General features: G+C 34.6%; 1 protein-coding gene across 3 annotated transcripts; it reads right to left on the reverse strand.

Annotated features, from left to right (window-relative positions):
* Positions 1–1,613: 1,613 nt before the first annotated feature.
* CRISP3 (cysteine rich secretory protein 3) lies at positions 1,614–18,612 on the reverse strand. 3 transcript variants are annotated; one of them, XM_003833174.4, is made up of 8 exons: positions 18,555–18,612; positions 11,582–11,655; positions 10,647–10,763; positions 9,760–9,847; positions 7,942–8,087; positions 7,432–7,529; positions 5,400–5,488; positions 1,614–3,095 (listed from the first exon to the last, which is right to left on the reverse strand). In XM_003833174.4, the coding sequence occupies exons 1-8, from the start codon at positions 18,589–18,591 to the stop codon at positions 2,968–2,970; spliced, it is 777 nt and encodes a 258-aa protein (XP_003833222.1). In that variant the 5' UTR covers positions 18,592–18,612; the 3' UTR covers positions 1,614–2,967. The 3 variants fall into 3 exon arrangements, with proteins under 3 accessions (XP_003833222.1, XP_003833223.1, XP_034819243.1); XM_003833175.4 differs by having other exon boundaries at positions 11,582–11,685; XM_034963352.3 differs by having other exon boundaries at positions 11,582–11,709.
* Between the last annotated feature and the right edge of the window lie 499 nt (positions 18,613–19,111).

Consider the following 19,111-nt stretch of genomic DNA (forward strand, 5'->3'; position numbering starts at 1 on the left):
ACCACGCCCGGCTAATTTTTTTGTATTTTTAGTAGAGACGGGGTTTCGCCATGTTAGTCAGGATGGTCTTGATCTCCCGACCTCGTGATCCGCCCGCCTGGGCTTCTCAAAGTGCAGGGATTACAGGCGTGAGCCACTGTGCCCGGCTGGTAATAGCATCTTAACTGATGTCTTGCTTCCATTCTTGTCCTCTCACAATATTAGATCTAATAATATCACTCTTTAATATACTCTGATGATTTGCTGCCTTAATTATAATAATATCCCAATTCTTTACCTACCCTAGAGGGCACCATATAATGAGATTCCTGCCTAAGTTTCTTACCTCTTTTTAATATTTTCTTTACCATGCTCCCTCTACTCCAGCTATTATGGACTTCTTGCCTTTAATAAAATATGCCAAGTTTATTCCTACCTCAGTAACATTTTACTCACTATTCTTGCCTGAAAGTCTTCTCCATCAAATTATCTATTGGTGGTTCTCTCACTTGTATTGTGCTCTTGTTCCATAAAACACGGTTCAGATTTTGTCACTCTTCTGTTTAAAATCTTACAATTGGTTGTTCATTACTAAAAGGATAAATTCAAAGCTCCAAATAGCATTTAGCACTTTAGAGATGATTTACCTGATAATCTTATTTAAATTAACATTTCTCTCTCTCAGCCTATCCTCATTATGCTCTATCCTCTTCCCAAGTTTAGTTCATAGCATTTGTCATTTCCTGACATTGTATTAAGTATTTATTTGCAAGAGAGTTTTCTTTCTCTTTCCTCTGCTAGAGTGTGAACTTCATGAAATTTGGAATTTGGTCTGTCTTGCTAATTGTTCTATTTCAAAGTGCCTAATTGAATACTCAACACATAAGTGTCTTCAATAAATATTTTTTGAGCACAGGAATGAATTATTACACACTGTGATGATTACTATAAGAAGAAATATAGGGAGCTCTGAGAAAAAATGGGGGGAGCTTCCCTAGATTATGTGCTCAAAAGAATCTGTTGATGAAATAATGTTTAATGTGAAGTAGCAATTCTAGCAAATAATACAGTGATCACTCTTCCAAACAGAGCAATAGCAAACACAAACACCATAAGGTAAAAATAATCTTGAGGAATTTGAGATAATTTAACGGGCTCATCCTACTGAAGCAGAGGAAATGAGGGAGGGTGGAATGAAGTGAGATTGGAGAGGGAAATATAAAAAACATTATTCAGCTTCTTGCAGATCAGTTTAAGATCGTGAATATTATACTAATTACTTCTGAAACCTATTGAAAGGTTTTGAATGGAGACTAATTAGGAAATTTATTGCTTGAGAGATTAAGAGATGCAGCCAAAAATAGCATCTAGGGGCTGCATTGGTGGTCTTGCACCTTCCTGTTTTCCTTTGCCTCATGATTACTTAGATCCTTGAAATTTTTACTGAAGTTTGATACTGGATAAGCATGTCGATCTGATATGACAACCCGATCATTGATATTACCTGAAAGGACAAAATCAAACATATAGCACGGGGATAAAGGAGCTGAAGGTTAAAAGTCTAGGAAAGAATAACTAGATAATCTGAAGAAAAGCTTTGATGCATCATGGAGTCAAGAAAAAAAATTCTTGTATTTTTTTTCAAGATACTTTTTATTTTGCATTGCTTTCTTAGACTTATCGAAAATTTGGTAAGATAGTACAGAGAATTCCTAGATAGCCCTCACCCAGTTTCAGTTTCTCTAATGTTATCATCTTACATTACCCTGCTATATTTGTCAAGATTAAGAAATCAACACTACTGTTAAAAATACTCCAGATTCTATTCAGACTTCATCAGTTTTTTCATTACTGATCTTTTTCTGTTCCAGGATCTGATCCAAGAAGCACATTGCATTTGGCTCACATGTCTCCTTAGTCTCATGTGGTCTGTGATTGTTTCTCAGGATTCCTTTATTTTCCATGATTTTTACAGTTTTGAGGAATACTCTAAAATACCCCAGGGATATTTTGTAGAATGTCCTTCAACTTGAGTTTGCTGGATGTTTTAGCTCATAATTAGATTGGGATTATGAATTTTTAGAAAGATTATCTAGAACAAATCTGCATGACTTATCACTGGTGACGTTAATTTTGATCACTTGGTGAAGACGGCATTTGTCATTTTTCTCCCCTGTAAAGTTACTATGTTTCCCTTTCCATACTCCATTCTTTGGAAGTGAGTCACTGATTTTAGTGAAGACTCACAAGGGAGAGGACTGAGTTCTACCTCCTTGAGTGGAAGGTATTTACCTATATTATCTTGTATTCTTTTTTAAGGAAGTTTTGTCAAAGAGAAGAGAGGTTTAAAAATGAAGGTTTGATCATATTCTACTGTAAAATTTACGCAGATAAAAAATTCAAAGGATTGTATTGATTTTGGCAAAATAAAAGTCAGGATTGTTTTAGGAGGAACAGCTTCAACTCAATTGTGAGGATGCCAGCCAGATGATTGGGAAGAAGGGTGAATGAGTGAAAAGAATTAAGACAGCATATGGGAACACGTCTTTGAAGATGCTTAGCCTTAGAGTGGAGCTAGGAAAGGCAACTACAGCCAAGGGTTCATGTGAAAATTATATTGTTCTTTTTGTACATTTTGTTCTAGGAACATAATTTTCACTTTCAATCCAGGGTTTTAGTGAACTTAGTCATATGAGAATACAACTTTCAAAATTTTCACCCTAATTAAATTCAGTAAATTTAAATCACAAAGTTTATATATAAAAATCCAAAGTTGTTGTTATAGATTTTGTTTCTTTTTAACCATTTGTATGAAAAAGATTTTTGTAAAATAAAAAGCAGATCCAGAAGAAAAACATTTGAAATCAAATGTGTATCAAACATGCCTACAATTTCTCAGCTAGTATACGTTAAATCCAAGTAGATGCCAAATCTAAGTAGATAATCTGACTCCTGTCTACATAGCCCTACTCGGTGTGTAATGCATATTTAATAAATGCTGTTTGAACAATTGCAGGAGGCCTTGCAACTGTCCCTGACCAATTGATGTTTACAGGTTAATGTGAGCTTCAAACTTTTACAGTTACTATAGAGATCTTCGTACTTGCAACCATTGGCTGGAATAAAAACAAAGAAATTAGTCACTTCATTATCATTTTCTTTCATAACAGCAACACAAACAATACATTCTATATGAACGGAGAGTAGGGAAGTGAGCAAACAAGTTGAGATTATTACACTAAGATGGCCATTTTATATTTTGAGGGACACATAAGGTCACTTAGGTAAACACGCTGATTCTTTTTTAAATTCAAGCTTTTGGAAATGTTTCTAAGGTGAACTGACATATTTTCCTCACTCAACAAGTGAGCAGAGTAAAATTAAATGAATTTCTCTAGAACTGCAACATCCAAAATGGTAGATATTTGTCATGCGGTTGTTTAAACTTAAATTAATTAAAATTAAATAAAAATAAAATCAAATAAAATTAAAATTTCAGGTGTTTCCTCAACAACACCAGTTATATCAAGTGTTCAGTAGCCATGTGTCTAAGGGCTACTTTATAGGAATATTGAACATCTTCATCACTGTAGAAAGTTATATTGGACACAGTTGTTCTAGACTCTAATGCCCCCAGTCTTTCTCTCAGGTCTAAGTAATTATTATAGGAAGATGTAAATGTATAATGTAAAAGGTGGAGAGAATGTCATTATGATTATTGGACATTTCTACTTGGATGTCCTTCAGTGGCCACAAACTCAATAAATCTCAAACTAAATTCATCATCCTATCTACAAGCTTGACATTTCCTTATTATTTCCCAACAACTGTTCACTTCGTTCACCCAGTTTCTGAGAAATGACACTCCCAACTATTAAACAATTCAAGCCAGGAGCCAGGAATCAACTGGAACTTGTTTCTATTTTTTGTTTTTTTTTTTGTAATCAATACTCAACAATACCAGGTAACAACCGACTGTTCTATTTTCTTCCTATTTTTCATACCTGTCTATTTTTTCATTCATTTTGCCCTAATGCAGTGAAGATACCCATTTGTTTTTGAGTGTGTGTTTTTCCAACAGTCTCCTAGCTGACTTTCATCCAATTGCTTCTTCCTACTACTGTCGGGAGCTCTTTAGAAAACACAGTTCAGATCTTATCATTCTTCTGTTTAAAATCTTTCAGTTGGCTGATTATTACTAATAAGATAAATTTCAAGCTTCTTAGAAAACAGCATTTGGCAGTGCTGGAAATATTTGGATTTTCCTTCTTTAGTTGATTTATAGCTTTGGTATTATCAGTATTCTGAATTATAGCTACACAATTCAGTCAGAAAAAAAAATGTTACAATTCAGTCAGGTGAATGCATTTGAAAGGTAAAAATCTCAATGAATGGGTCAACTGCATTGTCAGTAATAATTTTAGTAACATATCCTAGTTAAACAAAAGTATCATCCCTTTGTACTTTTATTTATAAAAGCACAAAATGAAATTGTATGAGATATAAATTTATTTACTCCTTTTTGCTAAAATATTTTTGAGGCTTCTGCAAACTAATACTACATACAGATTTGATTTTGACTTTAAAAATGTATACAAAATTATTAGCAAGCAGAAGTGCAAGTGATTATTATACTAAACTTGATGATTGTAACTACACTATGGCAAAAATGGGGAAGTTAGTATGATAAATTCATTAGCATATGAGGAATTGCAGTATTTGGAGTCCCTGTCTGGATTGAGCCATATTCTATGGTCTCATACTCTTAGATGTATATTTGTTTTCCTTTTTTAAAATAATGCTGTATTTTGTATAATGATATAAACTTTGATGAGAATAAACTTCCTATTTAATTACAATATGTTATTTCCACAGACACATTTTCATATACGCCAATATGTAACATGGATGGTAAGTGTTTCAACAGGTTACATATGATAACAGGCCAAATTTTACATTGCAAATGATACATAGATACCGAACAGTGTAAAATTTTCACTTAAAAATACTCTGTAAGTCTGGGTGTGATGGCTCACACCGGTAATCCCAGCACTTCGGGTGGCTGAGGTGGGCAGATCGCTTGATGGCCAGAAGTTCGAGACCAGTGTGGCCAACATGGCAAAATCCTGTCTCTACAAAAAGTACAAAAATTAATCAGGTGTGGTGGCACGTGCCTGTAGTCCCAGCTACTCAGTAGGCTGAGGCACAAGAATCACTTGATCCCTGCAAGCGGAGGTTGCAGTGAGCCGAGATGGCGCCACTGCACTCCAGCCTGGGCGACAGAGCCAGACAGACTTTTTTTTCGTTTTTGTCCTTTGCATGAAGGCATTGCTTAAGGTGGTTGTCTTCAGATTTCCCAATTCTTAGAAGAAATGTCAGATCATTTTATTTTATTATCAAGTTAATCACTTCAAACTTACTGCATAGTCCATCGTCACAGTTATCTGGGCAACTGGCACAAGGTGCTCCTTTTTCATAAGGGACATATAGTCTATTAGCCCAATTACCACTGAAATTTGAAATAAAAATGTCAAATATTTTTCATTTTTATGTTTAGTTTATGTTCCAAGGTTAGTATCAGTCACCAAATATACATGAGTATTTATTAAATGTTTTTAATTATGTCAAATAATTAAAAATATAATCTCAGAGTATATTCAGACAATAATGCAAATTAAGAGAATAATTCACACATTCATTCACTTTCCTGACCATAATCTTGCAACCTGAGAAACTGAAATAGGATAATTAAAGTCTAAAGTTTTTAGAGTATATTTCAATGTGGCAACACACTTCATCTCCCAACAGACTTCGTCAAATTGCTAAGATGATGTACCACAAGGTGCTGGCAAGGGGTAAAACATATCCCCTAGAGAGATAAGAAAAGATCCTGAAGCACAGAAGGTTGCAATATGAAAAATAACATTTAATGTTAAATGTAACATAATTAAAAATTAAAAAATACCATAAGTTCTACAATATGAGGTAGGGTAAGTACAGTTTCAGCGTAAATTTTGGCTTCTAGGTGGGGTGGTGATTTTCACATGGTTTTTGCTGTATGTTTGTGAAAGGGTATTAGGCTTGGGAAGGTTTGGGAATGTCTAAAGGTGGTGTGTATGAGATGTTTATGTTTGCCAAGAATGGGAATGTTAGGGAAAAAAAGATTTAATTAATACTAATCTCCTCTGTGTGTTCATCTTACAGTGACTAGCCTGTACATCATTGATGATTATTTTCCTATTGGTAATTATCATCTGAAAATACAAGAAAGTCAAAGTCTTAATTGCACGAAGTAGGCTAACGGTCCAAGGCTATGTAGCTGAATCTCAGCCTTTCTTCACAGAATATAGCTGTAGGTGTGTGAGCACTTAAGAAAATGTGAAATAGATATCAAAGTGTTCTGGAAGTTCTCTTTTCCCTGCTTTCTCTCATTACTAATTCCAACTCTCACTTCAGATGCTGACTCCAGATGCTCTCCTCTAATGACCAGGCATTTGGAGGCAGTCTCCCAGGGTCTTTCAATTTTCTGTATTAACAATGATAATTCTTTGCTGAAAAATGACCTTACAGGTCATATTTCTCAAACTGGAATCCTACATCACCTGGGATATCTACAGCCTCAAAATAAGCCATGCAGAAAGCTGAGTTTGGGGAAAACCCCTCCCACTAGTGGTGAACAACTTCAAATATTAAAAGGAAATTAAAGCTAATAGATATGTTGTGAATATATCTTCAATATATCCACAGATTTTTTTTCGTGAGTAGGTCAACTATATTGCTTGAGAAAAAAAACTGGACTTTCTGCAGAAAAACCAAGATAATTAAGAAATTAGGATCTTAATGGATGGTTCCATGAAATTTTTTTTGTGGTAAATTCTAAGAAGCAAAAATTTAAGACATTATCTTTTCTTGGATATTTGAAATATATTGGGGATCTCTTAAAAGTCTTCGAGGTCCAAGATCTAATCATTTCTTAATGTATAATGTGAAATTTTCTGATAAGCAGGAGTAAGAGCATTTGAGCAGAAAGGACTGATATTAATAAAATGGGTCATTCCTTATTTGTTTGTTACCTTACTTTATCCCTGGACTAATTATCAAGCTTCCAGTTTCTCGTGTGTAAACTTAGCATGAACTGATAAAATTATATTTAGATAACTACACACTACATGTACTTATGAAGTAACCGTGAGCATAGCAAAAGGCAATTGAGAGAGGAGACAAATTATTTTAGGCATGAGGAAAGACAGCTCCCTGTTCAATAATACTTGGAACTGGAACTGAAAACTTTATCTTTCTGAGAAGTTGGTTGAATGTGTCTCAACTTTAGAAAACATTTCTAAAGATTAATCTCCTTCACCTTTACTGAAATATGCTTTTTAGTTTGTTTTTTTATTAAATGTTAAATTGTATTTAGCATTATTGTCAATAAACGCTAAAATATATACTTACGCAGGACAATATTGGCAAACATAGTAGTATTTTAGAACTTTTTGATTGGGACAGTAGGCACTTCCACATCCAACGAGGTATGAAGAGTACCAAACAACCTATAAACCAATAAGTGAAGATATGAGAGCACATTACAGAAGAAGGAAATACCAAAAAACAAATAGTAGGAAATACAAAATGGAGAAGAATGTTACCGACATATTTTGTTTTCATATACCTTATGGCTATATTTAGTTAAATTATTGAATCAAACTAAAACACTTTAAAATATTACATTTCCATGTACATTCCTTTTTGAGACTGTTGGACAAAGATTATGCTTCCCTACCATGATCCTGCAGTCTATTGGAAAATGACAGCTCACAGCTGAAATACTCACCAAATGCCAGACTGTTCTATATTCACTTGAAATTTCCCCCAAATTCAACTTGGAATCAGTCAAAATTTGAAGAATCCTTTTTTTTTTTAGGGCACTTATAAAGGAGATGGTTTTTCATTTCTTCTCCTTACCTGTGTATAATGTCCAACCACTGCGTTGGGAGTCTTTGGCCCTACACCAAAGTCAAAATCATTGTACTCATCAAACCAGCTTTGAATTGCTTGTGACCATGAACTGGGGGCACTTGACATGTAGAGATTCTCACCACATTTTAGACCTAAGAAGGAACAGACCACTCATGAGGAAAGCAATAAAGCATGCAATGGCAAAATACACACACACACACACACACACACACACACACACTCACTACACACAGCAGAATCCCTGTTTTTTAAATACAGTCCCCAGTACCCATCGTTAATGAATATTGACTAATACATAAGGAGGGTGCCTCAGATCCTTATCAGCTATAAGCTGAATAGAAGCCAGATTTGCCCAATACTTGAGGCTGGTCTCAACATGCAAAACTTTGAGTAGATGGAGAAGCCTTTTTTCTTTAATATCTGCTCTCCCTGGATTCATTTATTTACACATTGAATTCTTCACGTGTGTGTGCCTTATGAGCTTTCAGCTTTGTAATGTGAGCTTGCTGAAGGCAGAGATCAACTTAGTAATTCCTCTCCTGCTCTAGCCCATACTCACCAGAGATTTTCATATATAGGAATCTGAATAAGTGGTTAGAATTATTATTTTGTGTGAATTTTTTAAAAAGTCTTATGCTCAGTCTTTAAGAGCCCTAAACATGAAGCAAATGACACCATAAAAGACAATATTTTCACAGGTTACAGGCCTCCTCTTAGCAAATCAGAACATCACAGGCCACACTCTGCTCAAAAAATAAGGAAAAAAGTGCCTTGCAGCCCAGAAATACTTCAACACTTTTTCAAGCCCTGAAATTAATATTTATATTTGGATGGCTTAACAAGGAATGTCTACATGCTACTTAAAGAGAGTATAAACTACCTTTGTATAGCTCCTTTGAGAGGGAAAGAAAGAAGCTAAGATTTTAACAATAGATTGGGATTTTCAAGACCATTTCTTTCAAACTTCTCGTGACCATAGTTACCCCCTTTCATAAATGTAGTGTAGTTTTATATCAAAAATATAGATAACAGTGGCAGTCCTATTTTCAAAACAAGCCAGTTATTTACCAGTTGTAAATTTGGCTTGCCGGTACCTATGTTTTTTTGATAATTTAATAAGTATTTTATCTGATAGCTCATCCATATGATATTTTATCTAATTGTTTTTATATTTATTGATGTATAGGTTATGTCTTGCAGGTCATTTTTTTAGTTTAATATAGTATGCATTGTAAACATCCAGAAAATATAAAAGACATGGCTTACTGTCATCAAAAATTCAAAAGAAAATAATAAAAGTGAATGCTAATGTTAAATATGTTTTTCGTAAAATTCAGGAACAGTTTGACAAAATTTAAAATATTTTATAGGAAAAAAATTAAGTAGGTTTCAAAACACAAATAGGCTGCATATTGTCACTAAAAAGGGTACTGATTTAGAAGCCAGAAATTCTAATTCCAAATTTCCTATATATGACATTAATTGCCAATCATCATTTTCTTCCAGGCTGTTGGTTTTCTAATCTCTGTAATTGGGAAAGAGATGATCTGTAACCTGCTTTACTCCTGAGCTGATTGAGAGGTACAAACATGATACTGTGTGAGACAGTTTTTGTAAAATTTATTTAAAACAGTAAGCACAGATGGTGCTTCTCAGAGTTATCTCTACATGTAGATAGTCCATATTGAAAAAGGTAGCATTAGAAGCAATATTTATTTACAAACTTTTCTTAATGCAACATCATAACATGGTTTATTATTTTACTTGTTGATTTATTCAACAAATATTTCCTAATTTACATACTTGTCATTCGATCCTTTGGGTTACTGTGTCTGTAATTGCACTGGTTTGCCCACTTTTGGGCATTTGCTGCAGCCTCTTTGTTCCATTCCTGAAACAAGGACAGAAAAAAGATATCCACTTAATGTCTCAAACCTCAAAGGAGCATAAGCTTTATAATCAGGTTATAGGTTGATTTACATCATCATAAAATTTCTGTACAAGCATCTTCTGATTTTTATAGTAATCAAATGTATATATTTTTGATGTGCTTTTATCTGCTCCACAAAGAAATATAGGTAATATGCCTACCCTAAGTAATCAAAAAATCTAGGTTTATGGTCCAATTATTTATCACAGGACAGCAGAAACACCTAAAGATTTTTTGTAATGGTCCTGTTCTAAATATTGATAAACATGTGGAGGTGCTGAGATTGCTTTTCCAACAATGAAGTAATTAGCTGGCTTACTTCATTTCCAGTTCTTTTTTTCTTTTTTTCCCCCTCACTGAATATGTTCGGGAGACATGTGGCCTTTGGTACAGGGCCCAGAAAAGTAGATTGTTATTTATCCTACATGGCATTTATCTTAAAGGGAAAAGGTCTTTCTGATCTTAGATTAGGACAGATGAGATAAGGAGCAGAAAAACATAATGGCTTTTCACCATATGTCCAAAGATTAGGTTTTAATTCTGCCTCCATAATTTAAATAGCCCTATGAATTTGACGTTATGCAACCATTATAAAGAGAAGTTAAGAAATTCAGCTCTGCTCATTACACAGCTCAAATGAAATAAAAAAATACAGAGAGAACTTTGTAAACTTCAAAGTTATTAAGAGATATTAGTTGCCAGCCGCCTACTCCTTCCACAGCTTGTTCACACCCCTCTCCTTTGCAATATCACCTCTTACCATCTTCAGCATGTTTCTGGCAGGGGGAGATACTGCTCTCCTCAGTTCATTGTGCTTATTCACAATCTCCCTTTGCACTTGTGTTTGGGTGGTTAACAAAGCAGTAAAAGCGGGATCCTAAGGGAAAATAAAATTACAATTATTTTTTAACATTGTTGGAAATTGCACATAATAGTAACTATGTTAGTTCAAGGGAACAAAGACCATTTTTAAAAAGTGTTGCCAATGCTAGGTAAACATTGTCAATGACTGCCAAAGCTATGACTTTTTAATGGAAAAGTATTAGATGAAAGTTTTCAGAATGGGGATATAATTCATGGCATGACAAACTAAAATCTCCTCTGAGGCCACAAATATCAATTTCTGGGTTAAGAGAGGTCTTAATGTGATTTTTCTAAATATATGAGTGATAACATCTTATAGTGACAAGGGTACATGATAGGAATTATTAAGACATTCACACTCAGGCTGCAGCAAAGAAGTTGTAAAGATTGGGGCATATGATTTACCCTAAGACTCTAGGGGGAATTTCTGCCTGAAATGGTGTCTGGTATTTAGAAAAAAATGCTTAGGCTCAGCCTAAGTGCATGTGTAACATGCAATACTCTAGTAGAAGAGTTTTATGTATTACGTAGCAAATATTATGGGATCACTCAAAAGATAGTTTTACCACATTAAAAAAAATCTCCAAGGCAATTTGCGGGGTGGAGCAAAGTCATTTAATTAATGAACTTCAATACCCTCATGTGGCTAGGGGCTACCATATTGATCACCACAGCTTTAAACATAATTATGTTAACTACCTTGAGGTACTAATGAGTACTTTATGATGTACCAGACACTCTAGACCTTTTCACTTTTGAAGATTGATCTAGTAGCTTGCCATCCCTCATGGTTGCCTGAATTTTTCTGAAGATTTTTGACTTCAACCATACCTTATCTTCATTTGCTGGAAAAGATGGAAGCAGCCCAGCAACCAGGAACAACAGCACTGGGAATAATGTCATTGCTGGGAAAACAAAACCGGTGGAACAGGGATCTGCATTAAAATGATTGGTACATGCTGTTGAGTAACATGGGGGTGGGAGAAACGTAACGACCTCCATTATCCCAAATTCATTATTAATGTAACAGGAGAAGACTTGTCACATGGAGCCAGCAGAATGACAGTGGATTCAGCTTTCAAAGTATGCATTCAACTGGGACTGTAAAGAACAAACCAAAATTCCCGACTGAAGCCCTTGAAGCATGCCTATAAATGCTAAGGACTTTCTACCTCCTTCTTCCACAGCTCCGCAGTCTTCTCTGTGTAACTACTGTCTTTAGGTTGTAGGAGTGGATTCTTCACAATAACAATTCAGTAGCTTCCAACTGTGTTTATTACTGGGATACTACTGCATTAGCCCTTGCTGATTTCCTTAAGTGCTGTCTACACTTTTATAAATATAACCTTATTAACATTTCTTCAAATTAGAAGTTAGCATGTGCCAGTTCTTTTCCGTCAGGGATCTGGCTCATATACTTGCCATTCTTCAAACCCTAGAAAGTCCTCTACGTATATGCTTTTCATGCATACCTTTAAACTACTCTCTTCAAGTTTACTCATGCAGCCAGCATCCTAACTCCTTTCCTCTCAAAACTTTCTTTAATACCATGCCTCAAATTTAAAAAGGCAACGTTTTTTTCCTCTGGATCTTAAAACAAAAAGGTAATAATTTGATTCTCATGTTTAAGGGATTACTAACCCTATCTGTATTAATATCCTTAATATGTTCACATTCTTTATCTCACTAATTCAACTTCTTAGAATTCTACTGAAATTATAAACTATACTAAAAAGTTTTAAGCATAAAATTTTCATCACGTTATCATTTATAAGGGTTAAAACATTGTAAATTAATTACATGCCTAGCAATAGGGAGATATAATGTCTAAGTAAATGAGAATACATCCTCTTATGGCAGTATATTAGACATAAAAACCACTATACATTTATGGTTGTTTTGTAACCTCAGAGAAGAAGCTTATGCTTCAGTGTTAAGTTTAAAAACAAGAAAGCAGAACAAATAGTATATGGTAGATCCTTAGCCTTCTGATTTGGACTGAACGTTAATAGAAGTAGTGACTCATCCTACAAAAGTTCTTCCTTCTTAGTTATTCACTGGTTCCTCCTGAACCTCAGCTCTTGGGGGCTGGGACTGGGTCTCCCTTAGACTATGAACTTAGTTAACACCAAATCCCCACAGAACTCCCAGAGGAAGAGCTTTCCACCCCAGACTGGTTCCCAGCACTAAATTCAACTTTCCTTCTCCTAACCAGCACCTCTGCACCCCACCACCCCACCCACTGTGAATCTAAGTATTGGGATGCAGCCTGATATACACTTGCAAAACCCATTTTCATGCTATTAAAGTCAATGTCACAAACCATCTCGTCCCAGCATCGCCCCACAATCACCCCGCAAATATGGGACTTTGCTGGTATCCATTTGTATCACTTTTTCAAAGATATTTCCAATGGAAGAACAAGAAAATGGGAGCAGGGGAGATATACTTTTGATAACAAGTGTGGTTTTATTTTGTCCAATGCATTAATAAATACACTTGAAGCCTGAAAAAAAAAAGAATCCACGAAAAATGATGTTGCCAGAATGCAAATCTGGAACTCCAGAAGATTTCAAACTACTAGTGTTATAGACCTTGAAACTCACTCAGAAATAACTTAACCTGGCCCTGCTTCCACTTCTAAATCAATATGTTGATGCCCTAACTCCTAGTGTGCTGTATTTAGAGATGGGCCCTCTAGTGCGTCTCCTGCAGAATTTGAGAGCAAAAGAGGAAAAACAGATTCTTATTTTCATTTGTAAGTCAAAGACAATTAGGTATTCTTCTTTCCTTTAGGAGACATTTATCAAGTTTTGTACACTGTATTCAGGATAACATGTTATAATATTGCTGCACATGATCAAGTGAACAAGACCTGGTTCTTGCCCTCAGAGTCCTGGTATATAATTACGGGAGCTCATCATTCAAGTACCCAGAGGGGGAGCTGGTTGAATTTTCTCATGTGTGCAAAAGAGGAGGGTAAAATTTTATTTCCTTTTACAGTGATCCATTCCAATACTTTATGGAGAGAGATGGGGAAAAATCTAGCACAATTCAGGGCTCAGGGAGTAAACAACTTGAATGAGATAAATATGATAAAGATGTAACATCAGCTTTAAGACCAATACTGGTGACAGAGAGTCGCTGTAATATTTCACTCCATCCCCACCTCTCCTCCCAAGGGACTACTGTAAATAGCAGGTGCAAGTGGAAAATGATTTGTTTGCAATTCCATTTAGTAGTAGCGTCACATAGAAGGTACTAGAAAGAATGAAAAAAAAATAGCCTCTCCTGTCATTCACTTCCACGAAGCAATTTCTAAGTGTATTAGTTATACATTATTTTCTGCTATTTCCTGGAAATAAGCAGTAGATTTCTCTTAATTCATTTCACTTGAAAGAGTTATTTTGCTATGTGTAAGTCACTGAGTCCTACCTTTTATATGATTTTCTGTTCTGTTCTGGTTTTCCTTTTTCAAAGAAATTAATAATTTATCTCAAGTGTGATTAGAGAAAAACCAAATCCCTGGATTTCAAAGATTTATGATTTCAAATAGTGATGGTTTGCTACTAATTCCAGATCTACAGCAGAGCAAATTGTGTCCTTCTGAAGCATAAATGTATATAATACAATTAAACTGTAACATACTGTGCCTTCTTCACACTGATGTTAGGACCACTGGTATGTTTGAAACACTCCCTTGGAAAAGGAAATCATTTTATCAAATGACCTGATATCACTGCATATTGACTGACAACATATATCTACAAAAACTTCTATAGGCATATCTGGCCTTAACAGTCCATTTTGTGGAAATAAGGATTTGCAAATTAGGAAGTAGGACAAATTTGCTTAGTGCTAAGAGAAGAATTAATCAAATGGTCTATTTATAAAGCAAGCCTTTGGCTTTTATTTCAGGCAGAATATCAAAATAAGCAAGCTTCTTGCTGCCACCCCAAAATTAACTCTGAAAAAATTATAGAAGCAAGAGGGAAACAGGGATTCCAAGAAAATACTGAAAAGATAGTGAGAAAATCTGAGGAGAATAAAGTCTCTCATGACTTCTAGAATGTGTATATGGATGTGTGTGTGTGTGTGTGTGTGTGTGTGTGTGTGTTGTGTATAGTGAATGTGAAGGAGAGGGGAGTGCTGCATCCAACAGCAGTGGTTGGTCTAAAGTAATGCCTGTTAGTTTCTACTCTTGCCTCAAAACAATCATTGATTCCTCTTTATTTGCAAAATTCTGCAACAACAGAAAAACGCTTACTCTAGTGCTATGTGTCAGCAAAGTAGCATCGAAGAACTGTAAGACCCATCCTGTGTGGGGCTGGATGCGGTGGCTAATGCCTGTAATCCCAGGACTTTGGGAGGCCGAGGTGAGCAGATGACGAGGTCAAGAGATCGAGACCATCCTGGCTAGCACGGTGAAACCCCATCTCTACTAAAAATACAAAAAATTAGCTGGGCATGGTGGCGAGAGCCTGTAGTCCCAGCTACTCGAGAGGCTGAGGCAGGAGAATGGCGTGAACTCGGGAGGCAGAGCTTGCAGTGAGCCGAGATCGCGCCACTGCCCTGGGCGACAGAGCGAAACTCTGTCTCAAAAACACAAACAAACAAACAAACAAACAAAAAAAAAAAAACAAAAAACGAAAGTACCATCCTGTGTGAAGAACCAATGATAATAAGGTCATGTGTGATAGCACTCTCCAGTGCTCTTATACTCACACCTTCTTACTCCCTAATGTTGTATGGTTCAAATTAGCTTGACTACTTCCTCCCAATGCTGTTTTTTCCTGAAATGTAATCTGAGGAGTGGATATAATTCCGGGATTGACTAATAAAAGACATAAGAATAATAGTAAATAATACATAAGCCCACTTCATAAATGAATTGCAAGAATCCTAACAAAATATTAACTCATCAATTTCAAAAATATATTAAAAATATCATGACCAAGTAAAATTATATGAGGACTGCAAGAATAATTCAAAATTAGAAAATTCACTGGTAAAATTCATCACATTAACAGACTAAAGCAAAGTAATATGACAAACAATACGTCATTAAATTCAACCCCTGTATGTAGTTTTTTTTTTTTTTTTTTAAGAAAAAATAGAAGAGATCATTACTTTGGTAGGAAGCATATACTGCAAATCTATACCCAATATAATGGTTATTGGAGAAATTCTAGGTGCATTTCATTTAATATTGGGAACAAGAAAAGAATGACTAACACTTTTATTTAACACAGTACTGGAGAGATCCTAATCAAAGCCGTAAGAAAAGAAAATATATACATATATATGTATATACTATATACAAGTAATGTAATGTATACATTATATGTTATATATAATAATATAAAATATATTATTATATATAAAATATTTGTAACTTTTGTAAGAGAAGACGTAAAATTGTTATTGTTTTCAAATGATAAGATCATCTATCTGGAGAACACACCAAAATTAACAATTTTGCTAGATGCACTATCAACTTACAAAAATACCATTTCTATTACTGGAAACACTCAACTAGAATATAAGATTTAAGAAACACTCATAACAGTTAAAAAAACTGTACAGTATCTGGGAAACAACAAAACAAATTTAAAAATCCTTTTTGGAGAAAATCTTAAAACTTTAATAAAGAACATAGCAGAAGTTCTGAATAAATTGAGAGTTTTGTAATGCTTTTAAATGGTACATGTTAGCATAAAGATATCAATCCTAAACTAACCTGATAATTGTTTACTTTAATTCCAATACAAATTTTAAGTGGCTTATGAATAACTGAGTAAACTTTTAAAAGAAGAATTGCTTGGGCGCAGTGGCTCATGCCTGTAATCCTAGCACTTTGGGAGGCCAAGGAGGGTGGGTTGCCTGAGCTCAGGAGTTTGAGACCACCCTGCGTAACATGGTGAAACCTCGTCTCTACTAAAACTACAAAAGTTAGCCGGGCATGGTGGTGCATGTCTGTAATCCCAGCTACTGGGGAGGCTGAGGCAGGAGAATTGCTTGAAACTAGGAGGTGAAGGTTGCAGCGAGCCGAGAGTGTGCCACTGCACTCCAGCCTGGGCGACAGAGCGAGACTCCATCTCAAAAAAAAAAAAAAAAAAAAAAAAAAGGAAGAAGAAAAGAAAAAGAAAAAAAAGAAAGAATTAATTGGGTTATCTTTTCATATTAGTTATTAAGATAGACTTCAAACATTTGTTGACAAAAATTTAATATTATTGTAGGAACAGATAAATCAACTGGTGGAGGAAAATACAAAACTTAAGAGACAGACCAAACATCGTAACATTAAAAAGCAAAGGAGGAAGAACAGACTGTAGAAATATTTTAAAGGATTACGTGGATTAGAAAAGATGTCAAAAGCATTAACACATGTTAGTATAATGTGTGCACTATAGGTATAGACACATTTATAAACTAGTCACAGCACAGAAAAGTATTTGATGCAATATTTTCTTACTTAAAATTTAATAGTTAATCTTTATTCTGATCACTTTCTTTCATCTTATTATGTATCTGTGATACAGAAAGCAGCCTATGCCAATATGCAAAGTTTGCAAAACTGCTAGACTTCATCAAGTAAGAAATTCGTAAAGATATCCAAATAAGAATAGCTGTCTTGCATTTCTTGAGAAGCACTTTTTTTTCAAGGATGAATTCCCTCCCTTTTACTTGAATTCAATAAATAACGTTACTGAAATTCATAGCAATTATCAGATTTACATTACTTGAGAATTCTGACACTCTTCCTCCCAATTCATCCCTGCCTGTTACAAATCAGAAGCCCCAATTTACCTCATAACTTATCAATGTAGGGTAACTCCCAGGCTTGAAACTTGTCATCAATTTAATTTCTTTTGATCCACTTTCAGAGGTCTTAGTCATACAGGCAGACATTCTAGATTTGGTTTTAACTAGCAGAAGAGGCAACACCGGATCTTCTATGGCTATTGCAAATACTCCCAGAGTTTCCTGGATAGCATTTAGCCACAGGGAAGAAAAGCATTTTACTTTAAAATCTTCTGTCTAGTGGTAAATAACCCCTTTCATGTTGTCATTAGGTAGTTCTGTGGTCTCCTACTATCTGACTCTTCAGAATCACTTCTAATATGCTACGGAAGATAAAGCCGTATGTGGAAATTGCTTCCTTAGATGAAATATGCACGATAGATATTATATTTAAATTACCTACATAAACATGACTGAGTAGACTGACTTTTGACTGAAAAACTTCTAAAAGCCTTTTTTTTGTTTTTGATCTGAGTGCATTTCATGAGGTAAATTGCATTTTATGTTGATGGTCTTTAATAAAATACTTTTTAATCTTGAGATCAGTGCTATAATTTTGTTTTGACCAATTTAAAACTTTTGCTATGGCATCCCATATAGCTGTATGTTTTAATATTAGTAAAAGTTACTGATGTGAAAGTATGCACACACATATATTCATAGTTTTTCATTTTTCTATTAAAAATAGTTCTAGTACAATTGTTTCCACAAGTCATAGACATGGGAATTAGTTATATTACTTTAGAATGAAAGGTAAAAATTTATTTAAATTTCAAACTGGATAAAAGTGCTTTTGGAATAATAAAGCTGTCTATATATTAGCTTCTCAGCTTAAAATGAATATATTAAGATAATTACTCTCATTAAAAGTTATCAATAAACTTTGGAAAATTGTAGATAAAATATACGAATATATCACTTTATCATTGATAAAGTATAAATGTGTTGTTCACCTTGAAATAAATAATGTTCACCTTGAAGTAAAGGAGTTATCACTCACCAGTGGTTTCCAGAGCAGGATGAAGTATTTGTTTCATCTATTGACAGAAGGAAGGTGCAGAGAGAGAAGGTTAGAGCCGTATATATGAAACACCTATTTCCTGTTTTGGCAAATTCTGGTTGTGCAAGTAACCCTAGATCAACAAGGCCTGAAACAGGATTTGTCATACCAGTAGTCTCAAATTTCATTGCTGGTTTTCTAGTCATGATTTTGAAATTATTTCGTGATTCCTCAAATGGCTTTTAAAAATAAATTGCTATATCAAGTTTTGTAATTGTGCATTTATTCTTTGAAGTTCATATATTACAATTTATCCATGTTTTTGCCAGTCAATAGTTTGAAAATTCTTAGCCCAATTATTAGCATCACAACATTAGAGTTTTCAGAATTACTTCTGTTGGATTGAAATTAAGCTCATAATTTTTATGAACTCTAGAGAACACAATGTTTTTTATAGCTATCTAAAATGTTTATTAATAATCTATTGGACATTACTGTTTTGGATAATAATTTTATCTTTAATGTTTGTAAATACAAGGCCACAGTGACTTTCAGAA

The sequence above is a fragment of the Pan paniscus genome, chromosome 5, assembly GCF_029289425.2.
Source record: "Pan paniscus chromosome 5, NHGRI_mPanPan1-v2.0_pri, whole genome shotgun sequence".
Taxonomy (NCBI): Eukaryota; Metazoa; Chordata; class Mammalia; order Primates; family Hominidae; genus Pan; species Pan paniscus.